Raw genomic sequence first — 19598 nt, 5'->3', positions numbered from 1 at the left:
AGGAGAAGATCCAGGGAGAGCTACTGCTCTCCTCTGTGCGGGCTCCTTCGCCAGCCTCCTCATCCGCTGCCTGAGGTGTGCTATTAAAGAGCCATCTGCAGGGATTACACTGGATCATTCATAGCAGACAGGCTCGGAAGGGGAAGTGACACAGAACTGTTGGGAAGGGACCAGAGGAACCAGAATAGAACAGTGGCTGACAGGATGTAAAATGGGGGATTCAAAAAGAGGGGATCAGAAAATCCAGGCCGCATGGGGAGTGGAAAACAACTCTACAGCACTGCCAGGACCTCCTCCGCTCCTCCCGCTGCAACTTCAGCCACAAACACTGACTGAGCCAGAACGGAGACTCTCCGACGTTTCCAGCAGGAGAAATCCTGTTATTGCTCAGGCTCCACAGGGACTTGTGGTACTTTACAAATAGAAAGGCCATATTCCTGTGCTGGACTTCCAGCCTAGCACCAGTTCCCTTCCTCCTCCTCCCATCCCGGTGCCCCCGGCCAGCATTCTGCTCCAGGGCTAACCCCATGCCTCCACCGCCCAAGGGCATGGGCATTACCTCTCCCGCTGAAGTACCCATGAAAGGCCTGGTTTGGGCTCCCCCACAATAAAGTATAAACCAGACTGACACTTGCAAGCACAGTCCATGTGAGAATCCCAGACAGCATGGTTTGCTGACAGATTGTACACTAGTCATACACAGAAGACTCCTAGGACACACCAGCTGTTGACAAGAAATGACAGATATAGTTCCCCTTATTCCCTCTCACTCCCCAGGGGTCTAGCTACTGTTTTGTAATAGATATTGGAGACAGTTTGGTGCTGCCTATGCTGGCACCCAAACAATTTTCAACCCCAGTGGAGAGAACATAATAATAGCCATTTTGGGTCTCACCCAGGATCCATCTAGTCCCGTATCTTGTCTGACAGTGACCAGCACCAGATGCTTCAGACACAGATGCAAGAAACCCACAATAACAGATATAAGATGATCTGACTCCCACATTACATCTCCTAATCCCTTACAATTAGAGACTGGTTTATACTGGAACCATGAGGTTTAACAGCTCTTCCAAAATGTGTTAGTATTAACAACAACAATTCTGGCTATTCTGGAGATCCATATAAATGTCCAATCCCTTCTGAATCTTGTTAAATTCTTGGCCTCAATGACATCCTGTGACAATGAGTTCCACAGTTTAATTACATGTTGTGTGAAAAAGTATTCCCTTTGATTTGTTTTGAATTTGCCACCTTAAATTTCACTGAATGTTCCCTTGTTCTTTTCTTATGAGACAGGGAGATCAGAAGCGCCCAGTCTATCCTCTCCGGACCAGTCATTTCAGATACTTTTATCATGTCCCCTCTTATCTGTCTCCCTTCTAAATAAACAATCCCAGCCTTTTCAATCTCTCCTCACACAAGAGCTTTTCTAGGCTCCTCGTCATTCTTGTCTTCCTGCTCTGAATTCTCCTCTAATTTGGCAAAATCCTTTTGAGAGGGGGTGACCAGTACTGCCCACTGTGTTCTAGGTGAGGCCGTACTATTGATGGATATAAAGGCATTATAATATTTTCCATATTATTCCCTAGGCATCTTGACGTCTTGTTTGCTTTCTTTGACCACCGCTCCACACTGAGCAGAGATCTTCACTGAGCTGTCTACAGTGATGCCGAGGTCCCTTTCCTTAGTGGATACAGTTAACTTAGCTGCCTGTAAGGTGTAAGAATAGTTTTAAAATTTCCCTCCAATGTGCATTACTTTGTATTTATCGACAACGAACTCCATCTGCCATAGGGTTACCCATTCACCTAGCTTGGATGGGTCCCTCTGAAGATCTCTACCATCCTCTTTGGACTTGACTAACCTAAATTACAGAGACCAGGAGATTCATGGTTCAGTGGATGACGACTGCATGTTTTCCTTTGCTTTGATTGGATCTGCCTATAGTGAAGACTACAAGAAGAGAAAACTGATGCAGATTCTGTGTCCACATAGAGTGAACTGAGAGTAAAATCTCTGGAAGGAGCAGAACCTGAACTGGATTTCTGTTCCCATTTGTAATGGACTCATTACCCTCTGTTCCTTCCTCGGATCTACATATTGACTCTCTCAGTCTTCTGTGACCTACCTACATGCCTAGATGTTTATAAAGCAACCACTCAGGAGGTAACCAGATGCCAGGAGATCACACTGTAGATTATGAGGTAACAAGCTGCCTGCAGAAATGGACTTGGAAAGACACAGCCTCAGTTTACCGGCTATGAACTTTTGAAGAAAGACAAGGTGAGTGAGGTAATATCTTTCATTGGACCAACTTGTTTTTGTGAAAGAGACAAGCTTTTGAGCTTCCATAGAGTTCTTCTTCAGATCTCAAAAATGTGCCTCACTCACCAACAGAAGTTGGTCCAGTAAAAGATCCATCATCCTCATCCACCTTGTCTCTCTAATGTCCTGCGACCAACATGACTACAATACTACAATAAACTTGTGAAGACAGATACATGAATCTAGAGACTTGTCTACACACAGGTTTAACTATAACACTGGTTTGAAACCAGTACAGTTACAGCAGTGCAACATGAGGTGAAACAGCAACCAACAGCCAATGCACATGTGCAGACTGGCTGCTTGGGTTGCTAGGCTGCGTTTTGTTTCTCCATGTTTTGGACCGGCTCTACTCACCTCACTCACTCTAACCCAGGGAAAAAGGCATCACATGTTTTCTCTTAGTAATGCCTAAAACTAGGTTACATTCTCAGCCATCATGTTCTATTAGAGTAGCGACTGAGGAAACCAAACCAAACCATTTACTCAGTGTGCAATGTGAAACCTAGGAGCGTGCACAGCTATGAAAGATGCAAGAGTCAAACACCTGGTGACCCAAACTCTAGACTTCACTGTTTTTAAAGTTCAGTGGAAAACGGGAATACCGCGTATGTGTGGGGAAGGATTTTCAGCTTCTTTATTTCTACTTCATATTTCTCTATGTCCCAGAGGACTGACACCACGATAAGGCTGGAGTTTTTAAAACAACCTGGTTTTTGGTGTTACCCAGGCACAAGAAAAGCATCTGCTACATTTCTTATACCTGCTCCTCCCCATTCCCAGATGCCTCCAAAACACCCATATGGAAATGTACCGAACTTTGCCAAAGAATCGCTCTCAGCCCAGAGGGTAATTCGTTTGAAAAGAGATCAAGAATGGAAGTGCCTTCCCAGCCCTTACACACAATTTGCTATGGAGACACTAAAGCAGCACTGAACTCACACTCCCAGCTCTTGGGCAGACTCCCAGGAAGTTGCCTTCGAGAGCTGGAGTCCGTAGGGACCCTGGGATGGACTCAGGCTCGGCTGAATCGCACGAGTGAAACAGCAGTCTTAGTTTTCCCAGTAAAATTCTGGAGTCAGCATCGTTTCGTGGTGAGAGTCTGTAATCATCAATTCAACAGGAAAAGAAGACGTGGGGAGCCAGCACCCTCTCATGCCCTTCGCCATTATGTCATTCTACCCCTTGTGCCCACAAGACTGCATACGAGAACCAGATGTGCTGATCCAGCGACAAGCATCGCAGCCAGGAGGGGAAGGGAAGCAGCACCGGAGACCAGGAAGAGAAGAACCAGAACTGGGTGTTTATGTCTGTTTGGAATGGGATCTGGCTGCAGCCCTGGGAAGCAGAGAATTGGAACAGGATTTCTACACACTCCTGCATTGTGGCTCTGCTGTGTCTGGTGCAGTCCTAACCCAGCTGAAAGGGGCTTTACGCTGCAGTCCAGGCTCCCCCTTTTCTTAGAGCGTGTCTACACTTTTTGTTTTGCTGCTTTAACTCCACCTGGTTAAAGGCCTCGCGCCCACACCCAGTTACACCAATGAAAAGTCCCTGTGAAGCCCTGAGCATCAAAGGCCAGATCCAGCCTGGAGACTCACCTTGGGTAGGGTGCTGTGGGCACAAACCACCGGGCTGCAAACACTGGCTGGCGACTCCAGGCTGCTCACAGTCACTCTCACCAGCTGTGGCTGCTGCCCCAGCACGCTGCGTCCCTGGGCCCCTTGAGCCGGTCTCTGCTCGGTATCCAGAGGAGTGTCCTGCAATTGAACACCGAGGGGGGTGGGACAGAGCCAATGGAAGTGAAGGAAAACACAGGAGAGGGACATCAGACAAGCCGGGAGGGATAAAACGCATCTCTCTCGGCTGAGGGAGCCCTGCCGATGGAAGTGAGCCGATAGAGAGGAACCAGGGTGGGGTGCATTGATCCCACAGCCACGCTGAGGGTGAGGTTCCTAGACGGGGACACGCCCCCCCACCCGTGGTTGTGCCCATGCTGCTGGTGAGAATATCACGGTCCCGTGCAGGCATGTAAGAGAATCCTGCCTAGGCTCCCTTCTGTTCCCAGAGCCAGGGCTGGCTGGATCATGTCTGTGCACTATTGCCCCCTGCTGGATGGTTGAGTAGTGCACCACAAACCAGTGTACCCCTCTGGCTGACAGAATGCAATTCTATGCCGCTCACCAGAGTAGAAGCCTGTGGCTTTGGCACTGTTCAGTTTCAGACACTTCCTTCTGATGCCACTGCATTGCTAAAGACCCGTCCCCCCGACGCTGACAGGCCAGTGCCAGCAGCCCGGGACTAAGAGTTCTCAGTGAGAGAGGCTGCACAGGGATCCCTGGGGTTCTGCCCGCTGCCAATACACAAATACCCAGGTTACTGCTATCCTGAACTTAGGGAACTGGCGTTAGGCAGAGTCTCATCGGCACGGAAAGGGAGAAATTGCCCATCCAAGCAAGTGCCAGAGATTGTGCCATAGGCCCCTGAAACCTGGACTATTCTCCACTGAGTTCAGTGACACACTCAGATCGCTAAGGACTCGCTCAGTATCTCTTCCACACACCTCACCACTGAGCCAAAACCCCAGGACTCCCTTGATAAGCTCAGGTGGCTACGGCCACTCCTGTGTTTGCTGTGCAGGTCATGTGCTCAGCATAGCTGCCTCTGCAAGCCAGAGAGATGGGGAACAGGAAGGCATGGAGGGGGGCCAGGAAGCACAGCTCACACGAGTACAGGCTGTTGCACTTGGGAAAAGGATGACTGGAGACTCAGCCTGTCTCCACCAGCATGAGAGACCCATGCTCCCTGGGTGGAGGAACGAGTGACGCAGGAGCCTGCAGGCAGGAGCGAAGCGAATGTGCCTACTATCAAGTGAGGAAAAACAGCTCTGACTGGCTGCGCCACCCTCCCACAAACAAACCTAGCCAGCCTGGGGGGACACCTGGGGCTCCTGACTGGCACAGCAGAGCACAGCTCTTCGGGGAGGGATCACTGCTCTCTGTGACTTGGATTCTACGGCCCCTCTGTGACAGGTGCTGTACGCATACACAGTAATGTAGCCGAAAGCCCAGCCTTCCTCCTTCCCAAAGAGAATGACACGGGGAACTGGCTTCCGACACGTTGTTCCAGCTCGGGGCCATATAACAGGGCAGGCTGACCAGCCTCGCACAGCCTGCTGGCACCACAGCATCTCGCTCCCCGGAAAACACACGGTCTGGCCTCCAAGCTCTGCTGAAGAGGAAGGCGCCTTTTCTGCCCCCTGGTGGCCATGTTTTGAACAGGTTAAAAATTAACTCTCCTCAAGGACAGATGAACGATCTCGTGCATTTATAGACTCGGAAATGCAGGGCGGGAAGGTCCCTTGGGAGGTCATAATCCACCCTGGTGAGATTCAGACCGTAGCAAGGATTAACTCTTTACTCTCTACCAGAGTCTTCAGTGCAGAACAGTGGTCACAGGCTCCATGAAAAGGGGGTGCTCCTCAGGGGGAAGAGGGCGGGGCTACAGGAAATCCCCCTACTCTCTGCTAGGCTGGGCAGGAGTCATGGTTTGGGTCTGTTTGCCAGCACTTACCTCTTTAATACTAGGAATACTTCAAATGTAAACAAGGGCGGCCCCAAGCACCAGCATGCTGCGCTGGTGCCTGGAGCTGGCCCTGAACGTAAAGCAAACATATGTTTGAGGACACAAAGCATGAATTGCAGGAGAGATTTTAAGCTTTTGGAAAATGGGAAGCAGAGCAGGATGGGAGAGAAGTCAGGGCTGGGGAGGCCCGGAGAGCTCTGCTATCCCGTTCCCCAGCCCTGCTACTCTGCTACTCGTACAACAACTAATTAAAGAAAGTACATGCAGCTGTCCCTTCCCTTTGAACACTCCACCGAGAATGTTTAAAATCCTGCTTATCTGAGGAAGGCCAACTCAGTGGGGCCCAGGGGTGTAACAGGTCTTGTGGTCTTATCACTTGAGCAAGCACTCACTGCCAGTTAAGATGCTATTGTAAACAGGGCCTGGTTTGGGTTTCCCATTTGTTTCCACCTGCCTTTACTGATTATCAGAGCTCCTCCTCAGAGCTAGGTGCATTGGCTCATTCCCAGCTGCTGTACCCCACACAGTCCAGCTGCTGACCAAGTGTAAAGCTACTAAGATCTAAAGGTTCTCTGGAGCAGCGTTTCTCAATCACAGGGTCACAACTAGACCTGGGCAAAAAATTGTCAGCGAATGGCAAATTTGCTGAAAAATGCATTTTTCAGGGCATCAAAATTATTCATAACTTCAGGTAGAATTCAGCAAATAATTTCAGATGAAAAAAACCTGAAAATCATTTCATGATTTCAGAATGAAATTTGTCAACTTTTTGTTTCAAAACAGTGTTTCATTTTAAAATTTAGTTAATTTAAAAAAACAGGTGAAACACACCTGAACATTTTTTACCCAAAATATTTTTGTGGCAGAGGGAGAGGTTTGTTTTGGTGAAAAAAAGCCCAACAAACTTCAGTTTTGGTTTGAACCGAACCACATTTTTTTTTCCCGATTTTTCAGTTCAGCTCTCAAACCAAAAAATCCATGCTTCGCTGTTTTAGTCTCGACCCTAACAGATGTCACTAAAGGCAGGTGGGAAGGGTGAGTGTGTGAGCAGGGGCGGCTCCAGGCACGAGCGCAGCAAGCGCATGCCTGGGGTGGCAATCCGCGGGGGGGCGGTCTGCCAGTTGCTGTGAGGGCGGTAGGCAGGCAGCTTTCGGCAGCGTGCCTGCGGGAGGTCCGCTGTCCCATGGCTTCGGCAGCAATTCGGTGGCGGGGATATCGATGGCACGGCACTGGCGGACCTCCCACAGGCATGCCGCCGAATCCGCTTGACCAGTGGACCGCCCGCAGGCGCGCCACCGAAAGCCGCCTGCCTGCCGTGCTTGGGGTGGCAAAAAACATAGAGCCGCCCCTGTGTGTGAGGCATTGACTTTTTTACAAACTAAAGCAGGGAAAATTTTGCACACCCTTATGTTTCAAGATTATATCTTCTCTGTCAGTCTCTTGAAACACATACACAAATCAATGATTTAGACTTAGCATTGATACATGTTCTACCCTTACTTACAGAGAAAATAGAGGGGCTACAGAAATTTTTGATTTAAAAGAAGGGGTTGCCAACCTGAAAAGGCTGAGAAACGCTCTCTAGAAAATACCCCCCAGAGAGTCAAAGCATTCCTGTGTCCACTACAGGTTTCTTTGCATTGCTATCTATCCTTTTCTACCTCTCAAGTGAATTTCATTTAAAGGGACATCACTTCTTTCAGCTCCAAAGTTCTCTATACTCCATACGGATCTGGAGTTCCCTCACTGGCATAATTGAAAATTATGTAAATCTGAAATGCAGAATCATTAAACTAAAAGATTTTAATCCTTAAATTATTAAAGTCATCGAAAGAGTTATTTAATTCAAGGGAGGATTCCTGCAGCATTTTATGTTTCCAGTATGATTACATTTTTTGTGTCCCTAATTTTGTGTCTGGCACACATTGTGTCCCATATTTAGGCCGTGGCAGGTTGAGAAGCATAATCCACAGGGATGGACTCTTGGGGATGCATGGATGGGTGGCCGGGTTCTCTTGCTCAGAGTCCTGGGCTCCCGAGTTTGAATCTGGAAAAGGGGGAGGAGATTTTTCCTCTGTACATGGTACTGGTGAGACCACTACTAGAATACTGTGTACATTTCTGCTGTCCACACTTCCTAGAGAGGGTGCAGAAAAGATCCACAAAAATGATTCAAGGGCTGAAGAAAATGCCCGACAATGAGATTTAACAAGCCCATCGAAAAGAAAACAGAGAGATGACTTGCTTACAGTGGGGATTGTGACTGGGTGTTCCAGGCATTTTTCCCCCATTGGAGGCCCCAGCCTTGGCACGCCCCAGCCTAAGAAGGTGTCCCTTTTGGAGAACAAGAGCAGCAAGTTTAGACTTCAAAGAACTGCCTGGAGAGGCCACCCAGGTGCTGGAGCCAGCAGAAGCCAATCAGGGACCAGCAGTCAAAATCAAAAGGCCTGGCTGCAGCTGGGAAGGACAGGAATGGTTTCCTGAGTCTTAACCCAAGCAACCCAAATCGATCAAGGGCCTAACTCTGGCTGCACCTTGTTCACGGAACCTGTTTTATATTAAGCAAGGTAAAGCCCAGGTGGCCATCTTGAGTTAAGTCTGAATGTATTGCTATAAAGTTACGGTGAGCTCTCTTTGCAAGATGCCCTGCTGGCTCAGGCAAGCTGTGATCGGGAGCAAATAGGGGATGCTAAGGGGCTCTCTAATCTAGCGGAGAAAGAGAGAACAAGAACCAAAGTTGGGAAGCTGAAGCCAGACAAGTTCAAATTAGAAATACAGGACAAATGTTTAACCGTGATGGTGATTAACCATTTGAACAAACTGTTAAGGGAAGTGATGCCTCAGACGTCTTCAGATAAATACTGGCTACCTTTTGGGATGTTATGCTTTAGCCAGCAAGTTACTGGGCTCATCACAGGGGTTACTGGGTGAAATTTAACAGCCTGTGATATACAGGAAGTCAGACGAGCAGGTTTAATGAGCCCATCTAGGCTTAAACTCTATGACTCTAGGTATTCATTTCCCATTTGCAGCCTTCTGAATCTAAAGTTAGGCATCTGTTCTGTCCACCTTTTTAGCCAACAGTGGAGTAAATACCCGTGGGTGGTGAGTGCAAGGGTTGGGTTTGTGGCCAATGAGTTTCATTTTTGTACTTGTATTTAGATATTGCCTGTGGGCAAGATGAACTGACAGACAAGAGGCTAGCTTGGGAACTCGTTATATTGGCACTTGATGTTGAAGCTATCGATTCAGTATCCCTGCATGTGACCGGATTGCTGAGGGGGTGAGGAAATCAAGCACTCATAACCCAGGGACCAGAAAACCCTCCCATCTTCGCTCTTTCTGCCCTGAGCACTTGTTCTTGCCAAGACAGTAGCGGGAATTACCATCCAGTAATTTTAGGCTTTAGGGGATGTATTGAAGGGAAAGGCCCTTGAAACTATCCTTCCATCTATGCTAGGAAAGAGGTCCACTGCTAACAGCTAGACCCTGGAGTCCCAACAGGGTAAGTTCTCTCTGATCCTAGTCAACACCTACATGGAGACGGCAGGTGAACTGGACTCAGCTGCCAGCCTATAAAGGTGAGACACAGCTTTATCTGTCGTTCACCCATCTGACCACACCACTACCCCCATTGGCTCGCATAGCAGCATCTGCAAGTAATGCTTTCTGCCATCTCCAGCTGGCTAGGAGGTTCCATTCCATCCTGGTGAACAACCACCTGGCCTCTGTTAGACACATCTTAGTCACCTCCAGTCTGGATTAGAGCAATGCAGAAAGTCAGACTAGTACAGAATGGCACAGCATGACTCCTCAGCGACATGGGCTATCCTGAGCACATCACACCTGTCCTCTGCTCCCTGTACTCGCTTCTCAATGAATACAGAGTTGAGTTCAAAGGTCCCGGTCCTCATCTTCAATGCACTCACTGGCCAGGGCCCAGGAGGATATCTAAAAGATTGCCTGATGCACCTGGATGAGGCCTGTGGCCTACAGCTGCACACCCCTGGCACAATGGAACTTTCTACTGTCAGGATAAACGTCGTCTGTGCAGACAGAACTTCCTCGTGGGCTGACCCCAGACTATGAAATGAACTCCTACCATCCCAAACCTTCCATATCAAGTGCAAGGTGAGGAGCGGATGGGAGAGAGGACAAGCCACACACAACAGATGCTACTCACATCACTTGAAGCGTTACTGGAAGGTGCTCACATACTGCAGCGAGGATGATTTAACAATGTGTCTTGAACAGAATAAAAAAGTGTCAGCATCAGCTACCCAATGCCTGTGTTGAAAATAGCTTATCTGTTTGTATAGGGGGGGTAAACCCATTCGCGGCACAGTTACAGATTTGTTAGTTTGCCCAGAGAATATTCTTTGTCCCCTCACTTGACTTGTATCTATGTAACTGAAGTGGAACAACGTGCGGAGGATCTGGGTTTTCATGCAGCTTGGCACAGAAAGGGGGAGTCACTTTTCTTACCTCCAGATTACGTTGGGGATCTCCAGGGCTATTAGGTGAGCCCAGCTCTCCAGCATCATGCTGATTCTCAGATATACGGGGGGCTGGATCTGGGATCTGATGCTGCGGGTGTGCAGAAAGTAAGCTCAGCTTATAGAACTCCTGAATATCTGCAAAACAGTATGAGAAACATCCATAGAAGTGGGGAATCCAAACTGAACAACTGAGAGCGCCCTGCCTAGTGAACCATAAACAGACCTCCACTCGCTCTGCCTTCCCGTCACGTTTAATGGCTGTGAGACCTGGTGCAGGTAACCTTCTGCCTTGATAATTGGTACGGGATTCCTCTGCCTCCCACAGGACAGCCATCCTATGCTAGACACACTCACTCCACAGCAGGCTGTCGCTGGGAATGCAGTGCTTCTGCAGGCTACCAGCCGTCTGCACGGAACTAACGTGTACTATGAGCTCAGTGGCACATGCTGGACCTGGTTCCCCCGCCCACACCCTGCACTAGGCCCTTCAGGTGCTAGCCCCTGGAGGGTCCCTACAAACACTTAAGCATCTCTAGTAAGTAACAGATGATTCATTTCCTGGGACTGGCAGGAAATCAGAAGGTGCGAATACCCCAGTTCCAGTGCAAACAGCACCAGTCGTTCTGAACTCAGCCCCGAGGGGCACGGCAGTAGAGCTGTGTCAGGGTAACCACCGTGTCCCATTGGGGCCCATCCACCCCATCCTCCCACCACCCCCAGTCCTGCTTGCTGGCTGCTGACCGGCATCCTCCGGCTGCTGCTACGGAGCCCCCAGCCACCGAGAGGCAACGTGTTGCGTCCAAGCCTGGCTCTCGGCTGCCTGCTGCGTGGCCTTCCTTCCACCGCCAGTGTCCAGGCTAGTCCAGCCTGCTGCTCCTGCTCGCAGGCAGCCGCCGGCTCCCTCCTGCGCCTGGTGCCCGCAGGGTTCTACTGCCCTTCCCTAGCCCCTCTCAGGCCGGAGTCGGCACTGGCTAGCTGCTGAGCTGGCTAACCCGGCGCAGGTCAAGGGGTGTGGGAAAGCACCAGCAACGAGCAGCAAATCCGTTCCATCGGAGTTAGACATCCAGCAGCTGCTCCTGGATCCCTGCCAGTTCCCGCCTCCCCACGGAATTCTGCTGCCGGTGCACAGCAAAGCGGTGTCCAGAGGCCCTCGTGCCATTTAACCCTTATTCTGATATCAAACGCTGGCTGCCCCAGAGGTGGAAGGGGTGTAAGCACATGATCAGTTGCCTGTCAACACACACAGCAGGCACAGCGCAGACACCCAGCTCCTGGGTTCCAGGAGATCTGAGTCAACTGCTAAAAATAAACCAAGTTACAAACCCAAGCGTAATAAACAGGGATGTTTCCATCGCTGGGTTTGTCCCAACTGTCTCACCAGCATCAAGCAATAAAGGACTTCACGCGAGGTTCAGCGTTAGGTCACTTCTAGTCCAGGCCTTCTCCCCGGCTGGAGGCAGTGCAGCGATGGTCCCTGCGACAGTTTCCCCGGGAGGCTAGCTAATCCATCTGTAATTATTATATGGGCCACACCTTCTGCTCCCAGAGCTACCCACTCCCTTCCGGGGCGACAGAGGCCGGGCGTGGTCAGGGCCTCACCGGCTCTGTCTGGAGGAAGGAAAGCCAGAACCACATGATGGACAGCAGAGAGGGCAGTCGCCGGAGGCACAGGTTTCCTCCCAGTTCTAGTTTAATGCTGCTTTGCTTTTTAATGAGACGACATCTGCATTCAATCCCTCTCCTCTACAGTGCGGTCCCCAGAGCAAGATGCTGACTCCCTGCCAAAGGAAAACAAGACAGCCAGGGGCGAAATTCACCCCATTGGGAAGGAGTTTGGGCCCTAGGCTAGCTCCCAGCGGAGGGAGAGGGCACAATGCCGCCTGCACAGGGACAGCCTGCTCGGTGGGACAGGAGCAGGTCACACCTGCACTGAGCCCCTTTCGGAATGAGGCAGTGTGTGCCCATCCCTGGCCAGGCACCCCAGGGCTACTGCTCCCCCGCCCGCTGCAGCTACCCCCAGCCGCTGGCTGCGGGAGCACAGAGCCGAGCAGGTGAGAGGCCAGGCTAGTCAGTCCCCTCCATTACAGCCAATACACCTGTTCCAACAGTCGTCCAGTTGTCACAGGCAAAGACAACTCAGGAAGCTGCTTCACTGCGAATGGGGGAGGCACTGCGGGGGAGCAACATGCTCAGGAACGGCTCTGGCCAGGGGGACGGGAACGCGCTCGGGGAATGGCGCTGGCTGGGGGGATGGGAACGTGCTCGGGAATGGCTCTCTCTAAGTTCGCAGCACTGGGTACCCCTGGCATGGGACGGTAGGAGGAGAATAGCCCACAAGCCCCTCTGAGATCTCGGTTACCAGTAGGCGGGATTCCAGGGCAGCTGGGGGTGGGTGCACAGCAGGGTGTTCTGGGGACCTAAGGGGGCGTGGCAGTAGGAGGCATTGATAAGGCTCTGGAATGCACCAGGGGCCATGCGATCTAGCAGGTGAAGCATCTACAGTGCTTATGTGAGCCAAGGGCAAGCCGCAAGCCGTGTTTCACTCTCTTCCATTATTTCGACAGCCCTTCGGTGCACCCAGGAGGCGAACCCAAGCCCCATGGGCCATGGCATATGTGCGTTATCTCCTGAAAAGTACAGCAGTACAGAATCTGGCTGTAAGCATCCAGAAGAGAAAGTGGGGCAGCTAACAATACAGGGTGTAAAGGGAACCTGGGACTCATCCTGCCTGGACCCCAGCAGCACCACCGGTATATATGCCACATATCCTAGAAGGGCCCAGAAAGCCGTCAACCACCCAAGGAGCCCAGTTAGCTCAGACATGAGATCATAGTAACCAGTCACTACTAAGCAACACAAACAGGACTTTGTTTTAGTGAGAAAACATCTAGTCCTGTTATAAAAATAATCATTATGTAACAGAGGAGCATTGGCTCCTCCCTGTTCAGTTATTCTCAGCAACTGCCTGGAATGCGCTAAACTTTATGAAAATAGGATTAAAAATAAAAAACCTTCTCCCCAGTGTCACCAAACAATCCGGTCTCTGGATTTAGGTAAGTACAGCTGAGCTCTCATGGCATACCAGTGGTATGGAGCCTGGGATTACGATTTTTCAGCACTCACAAGTACGTGAGGCACTTCCCAAAGCAAATACGAAGGTTCCTGCCCCAAGCAGTGGATCTGTGCAAGAGAACCCTTGAGCCCATGTAGGCCATTTGCAGGATCAGGGACTCCTTTTAGACAGGAGGCAGTAGATGGAAGTAAGAAATAGTAGGGAAGGGCAGGACAGAGAAGAAGGCAGGTTACAGCAGCATCACACGTGTCTCGGTTCGGGGATGTGCACAGTTTTGTCGTTTAATTCACTAATTTCTCATGGGCATCAGGAAATGCACGTTTGTTTCTCCCATACATTTGGTTACACAGAATTATTACACAAAAACAACAGTAAGAGAATGTTATAGCTGCACAAGACAGGAAATACCATGGTTAAGGTTGCATGTTCAACTTTAAGGGCCAAATTCTGTACCGTGACATTGGTGTAAATCGAGAGTAACTCCACTGAAGTTACTAAGAGTCACTAGGGATTTACACGGGATAATAGAGATCAGAATTTGGCCATAATCTTTCCCCCAGGGTAGAAACGTCATGTGACTATTATTATTTAACAGCTATACTGCAGTAGTGTCTAGAGGCCAAGAGGCTGAGCGCCCAGCAATGACAATCCATGCCCCAGAAAGCATCCAGTTTTTAATTACATGATGAGAGACTTGCTCAGAATAGACATCTTTCCCATCCCCTCAGATTACGCAGGTGCAGCACTTGGAAATAACTGGGGAGTCTTGCCTGCAGCACCGATGCTACATTCATTATCATATCAGGCCATTTTGGGAAGCTGTTACGCTCTGGCAAGTTCCGCCCCAGAGGTGGCTGTGGTAGGAGAAGCACTGTTCCATGAGCCTGGGAAGGGCTTTGGAATCCTCGGATCAGCAGTATAAGGCCACCAGCCTGCTAAGAAAGTGACACTGTAGAGCAGATGCTCTCATCCCTAGGGAAATGGACACTGATGCTAGGTGCACTATCCCCTCCCCATGGCCTGGGAACATTTGGGGGCAATACAAAGATCCCTTTCAGCACAGCAGGCCCATGCCCCTGCTCTCCTTGGGGTACTGCAGGGACTCTCAGTGGTGGGAGGTTTGCTGCATGAATTGGAAGGGGATGGGGTAGGGGTCAGAAGGGAGTTAATTGGCTGGGCGGCAGCCTCACCCGGAGGAGTGGCAGGGAGCTGGATCAGCTCCTGTTCTTAGCACAGGACCTCTGGCTGCCTCGCCACCCCAGCCAGTTTGCTGCCGTGACAGCTCACGGGTGTTTCCAACAGGACTCCAGCCCTGGAGGGTGAAAGGGGGAGGCTTTGTCCATTATGTGGCTGCCTGCTCGTCAGGGTGCTGCCTCGGGTGGATTTGTGCAGGGAGTGCCTGCAGCAGCTCTGGCTCTGCTCCCCCCGCTTAGATTTTCCAGCCTTCACAGAAGACACAACAGCTCCTTTCAGCCACAGGCCTGTTTTCAGGGAGTGAAATGTCCAGGGCACATTCTAACGGAGGATGTGGTTTCCTCTCGGCCCCACATCAGGCAACTCTCCCAGGCTGGCCCTTTGCTGGTGCCTGATACCCTAAGACCGAAGCTCCCTCCAGCTTCTTCCCTGGGTGTAGCACAAATGACTTGAGTTGGAAACCTAGGAGCCAAGTCTTGTCCCCCTTATTGGGCCCTTGCTAATCCCACTTGACGGTCACACGCCACCTCTCCTTCTCCACCACAGACTGACTCACCCTCATTCATTCCATACCCCTATTTGCTAGCACCTCCGCTCCACGGCTCTCTGGCCCTCGCTCGCTTTCACCGCCCAGCCCACACTTCCTCGCCCTCACGTTCAGTCTGCGGGGTTGTCACCGCAGGTAGATACCTGCACGAGCTTTAGTCTCGCTGGCACAAGCCGCAGTGGTAGTGAGCATGTGGCAGTGCAGGCTTTAGTGCATGCTAGCCACCCACGTACAAGCCCACCGAGGACTCTGTGAATGTATGTGGGTCACTGGACCGTGCTGGGGCCCATGCTGTCACACCTTCACTGCTACTGTTCCCGTTACCCCTGGGAGCTAGACTAAAGCTAGCTCAGCTAGTCCTTTCACAGACTCCAAGAACTGGTAGGTGAGGTCCCATGAGAAGGAAACTTAAGGGGAAAAGGAATTCAGGAGAACTGGCAGTTTCTCAAGGAGACAATATTAAAGGCACAACTGCAAACCGTCCCAATGCAAAGGAAAGATGGGAAGACGGGTAAGGCCAATATGGCTCCATCAGGAGTTCTTTAATGATCTGAAAATCAAAAGGAAGCCTACAAAAACTAGAAACGTGGACAAATTGCTAGGGAGGAATAAAAGAGACTATCACAAGCCTGCAGGGACAAAATCAGAAAGGCTAAAGCACAAAATGAGTTACACCTAGCAAGGGACATAAAAGGCAGTAAGAGGTTCTTTAAATACATTGGAGCAAAAGAAAAATGAAGGAAAGTGTAGGTCCTCTATTTAGTGAGGAAGGATAACTGATGACATCAAGGAGGCTAAGGAGTCTAATGCCTACTTTGATTCAGTCTTCACTAAAAAGGTTAATGGGGACCAGATACTCAACACACTTAATATTATCAACAAGGGGGAAGGAACGCAAGCCAAAGTAGGGAAAGAGCAAGTTAAAGAATAGTTAGATAAATTGGATGTATTCAAGTGAGCGGGACCTGATGAAATTCATCCTTGGGTACTTAAGGAACTAGCAGAAGCAATATGAGAAGCGTTCGCAATTATCTTCAAGAACTCATGAAGCATAGGGGAGGTACCAGATGACTGAAGAATGACAAATATAAGGGGAAGAAAGAGAATCCAGGGAATTAAAGACCAATCAGCCTAACCTGATACCTGGAAAGATCCTGGAACAATTATTAAACAATCAATCTGTAAGCATCTAGATGATAATAAGGTTATAAGGAATAGCCAGCATGGATTTGTCAAGAACAAATCATGCCAAAACAACTTGATTTCCTTCTTTGACAGGGTTACTGGCCTAGTGGATGGGGGAAGCAGTACACTATCTTGATTTTAGTAAGGTTTCTGACACAGTCCTGCATGGCATTCTCATAAGCAAACTGGGGAAATGCGGTCTAGATGAAACTACTGTAAGGTGGGTGCACAACTGGTTGAAAGACTGTACTCAAAGAGTAGTAATCCATGGTTCGCTGACGACAACAAGCTGGGAGGGGTTGCAAGCACTTTGGAGGACAAGATTCTTCAAAAAAGAACTAGATAAATTTATGGAGGATAGGTCCTTCAATGGCTATTAACCAGGATGGGGAGGGATGGTGTCCCTAGCCTCTGTTTCCCAGAAGCTGGGAATGAGCAACAGGGGATGGATCACTTGATGATTCCCTGTTCTGTTCATTCCCTCTGGGGCACCTGGCATTGGCCACTGTTGGAAGACAGGATACTGGCGAGATTGACCATTGGTCTAACCCAGTATGACCGTTCTTATGTTATGATTAGAATTCAAAATGAATTTAACCAATTGGAGAATTGGTCTGAATTCAACAAGATGAAATTCAATAAAGACAAGTCCAAAATACTTCACTTAGGAAGGAAAAAATCAAATGTACAACTACAAAATGGGGAATAACCTGCTATGTGGTAGTACTGCAGAAAAGGGTCTGGGGATTATAGTGGATCCCAAACAGAATATGAGTCAACAGTGTGATGCAGCTACGAAAAAGGCTGATTATCCTTCTGGGGTGTATTAAACAGGAGTTTTGTATGTAAGACCTGGGAGGTAATTGTCCCACCCTGCTCGGCACTGGTGAAGCCCCAGCTGGAGCACTGTGTCCAGTTCTGGGCATCACACTTTAGGAAAGATGTGGACAAAATGGAGAGAGTCCAGAGTAAAGCAACAAAAATGATCAAAGGTTTAGAAAACCAGATCTGTGAGGAAAGGTTAATAAAACTGGGCATGTTTAGTCTTGAGAAAAGAAGACGGGTGGGGTGGGGGGGAGAGGGGAGGGACCTGATCACAGTCTTCCAATATGTTAAGGGCTGTTAGAAAGAGGACGGTTTTCAATTGTTCTCCATATCCACTGAAGGCAGCATAAGAAGTAATGGGTTTAATCTGCAGCAAGGGAAATTTAGGTTAGATGTTAGGAAAATCTTTTTAACTCTCGGGATAGTGAAGCATGGGAATAGTCTTCCAAGGGAGGTTGTGGAATTCCCATGATTGGAGGTTTTTAAGACCAGGTTGGACAAACACCTGTCAGGGCTAGTCTAGGCTTACATGGTCCTACCTCAGTGCAGGGGCTGGAGTAGATGACTTCTCCAGGTCCCTTCCAGCCCAACACTTCTATGATCCTACCCAAACTTTGAATACACCTGGATTTGGGGTGTAGACGTACTTTGGATGTGCTCATGTGAGAAAGAAAAGTCAGGAGAAGGGAGGGGCAGGGGGAAAAGGAGCTGGGTGACAATGGAAGCAGCCAGAGGAAGGAAGGGGGAGCCCAGGACCACCCCCCCACACATCTCTTGCCCTGCGACACCACCGGGCAGCGTCTCTCCAAGGCAGGTTTGTATCTGTGAACGGTGCCTTGCAGCAAAGGACTGCAAGCAGGCCACCCAGTACTCCATAAGGAGCACTGAAAAACTCCTGATCAGATACAAGCTGGTTTTCAAGCAAGAATCCGGCAGAGGCTCAGATACTGAGACACACACAGAAGCTCTTGTGCCATGAACACCACGCTCTGAGGGTGTGTCCTCCGGCGTACTCTTTGCACTGTGCCCCTTGCTGAGAGGTCGCTGTATCCAGCACACCCACCGACAGCCCGAACCAGGCAGTCTCACAGCCCAGCAGAGGTCAGGTTATCCAGGGAGAGACTCATCCTCCCATTAGTCAGGGCTTACAGCAGCAGCGGCAGGAGCTGGTGTCAGTTTCCGAGGAGACAGGACACCAGCAAATCCACAGCGGTGCTCTTGCCGGAGAGGAAGAAAAGGGCTACGTAAGGCACTGATCCTCAGCAGCGTCGGTAATGATGCAGGGCAGCACGTGGCAGCTGAGGCTGGTTTGTGATGATTTCATAGGGATCACGTGCAGCACACGGGACATACAAGGGGAGCAGAGGGCACACAGCGGGAAGCTGGGTCAGTGCACCAGGTGTGGAAGGGGAATCTGCAGATTGCCACAACTAAGGGCTGGTCTACACTGGGGGGTGGGGGGAAATCGATCTAAGATACGCAACTTCAGCTACGTGAATAGCGTAGCTGAAGTCGAAGTGTCTTAGATCGATTTACCTTGGGTCCTCACGGCGCGGGATCGATGGCCACGGCTCCCCCGTCGACTCCGCTACCGCCGCTCGCTCCAGTGGAGTTCCAGAGTCGACAGGGAGTGCGTTTGGGGATCGATATATAGCTTAAGACGCGATATATCAATCCCCGATAAATCGATCACTACCCTCCGATATGGCGGGTAGTCTGGAGGTACCCTAAGGTAGGGCCTGCAGTAATGAAGTGATCAGGCTTCCAGGGAGCCCAGCAAATCCTCCAGCACTAACTGCTCCACCAACGCTGGAGTCTCTCAGTGACTGCATGTGTCCTGTGAGCCTTGCAGGCTGCATCTCAGTGACCAGCCCGCGAAGGAGCTGTCAGGGGCTGCTGTGAACGTGAGAGGACGATTCCCGAGAGAGCCATGGAATCAGGCTGCCCACGCAGCCACTGGCAGGAGGCTGAGCGGCCTCAGGATCACTAGCCCCAAACATTCAAGCGGCATGAGATGGGCCCAAACAGCAGGAGACTTTTCGTAGACGGGATTGGGCTTTTGGGGCTGTCTTCTCATTTTTGCACTCCCCTGTCCCGTGTGTGAAACAAGCACAGTGCTGCTGGCTCGCCGGATGGACGTGAGTAAGGCACTGTGGTCCCTTGCCAGAGGGGCTCTGTTGCAGCTAGACACTGCACAAACACACAGCAGAGACCCTCCCTGCCCCCGCAGCTTACAGTCTAATGCCAAGCCTAGGAGCCAGCGTGTGACAGGGACCAAACGAATTCCCTCTCAGGTCCATCCACCAGCCATTGGCTGGGAACGACTTTTAATCCCTGCTGAGCCGGACAAAATTCCAAGCTGTGA

The 19598-nt window shown here is 50.2% G+C and overlaps 1 protein-coding gene across 6 annotated transcripts in view; it reads right to left on the bottom strand.

Moving 5' to 3' along the window:
• The window catches only part of DLG3 (discs large MAGUK scaffold protein 3), a 167499-nt gene that overhangs the window by 135397 nt on the left and 12504 nt on the right, over positions 1-19598 (bottom strand). For 4 of the 6 annotated variants that reach the window (XM_005286019.4, XM_005286018.4, XM_005286017.4 and 1 more), the window contains exons 3-4: positions 10396-10544; positions 3927-4085 (exon numbers count right to left, since the gene is read on the bottom strand). In XM_005286019.4, the coding sequence (XP_005286076.2) occupies positions 3927-4085; positions 10396-10544 (308 nt within the window). Of the gene's footprint in view, positions 1-3926; positions 4086-10395; positions 10545-19598 lie in introns of those variants that run through there. The other 2 variants (XM_042851018.2, XM_005286022.5) reach the window with 2 other exon arrangements.

This window comes from Chrysemys picta, chromosome 9, assembly GCF_011386835.1.
Source record: "Chrysemys picta bellii isolate R12L10 chromosome 9, ASM1138683v2, whole genome shotgun sequence".
NCBI classification, from domain to species: Eukaryota; Metazoa; Chordata; order Testudines; family Emydidae; genus Chrysemys; species Chrysemys picta.
Note: the sequence above shows the minus strand (reverse complement) of the source record. Positions and strands in the feature narration are given on the sequence as shown.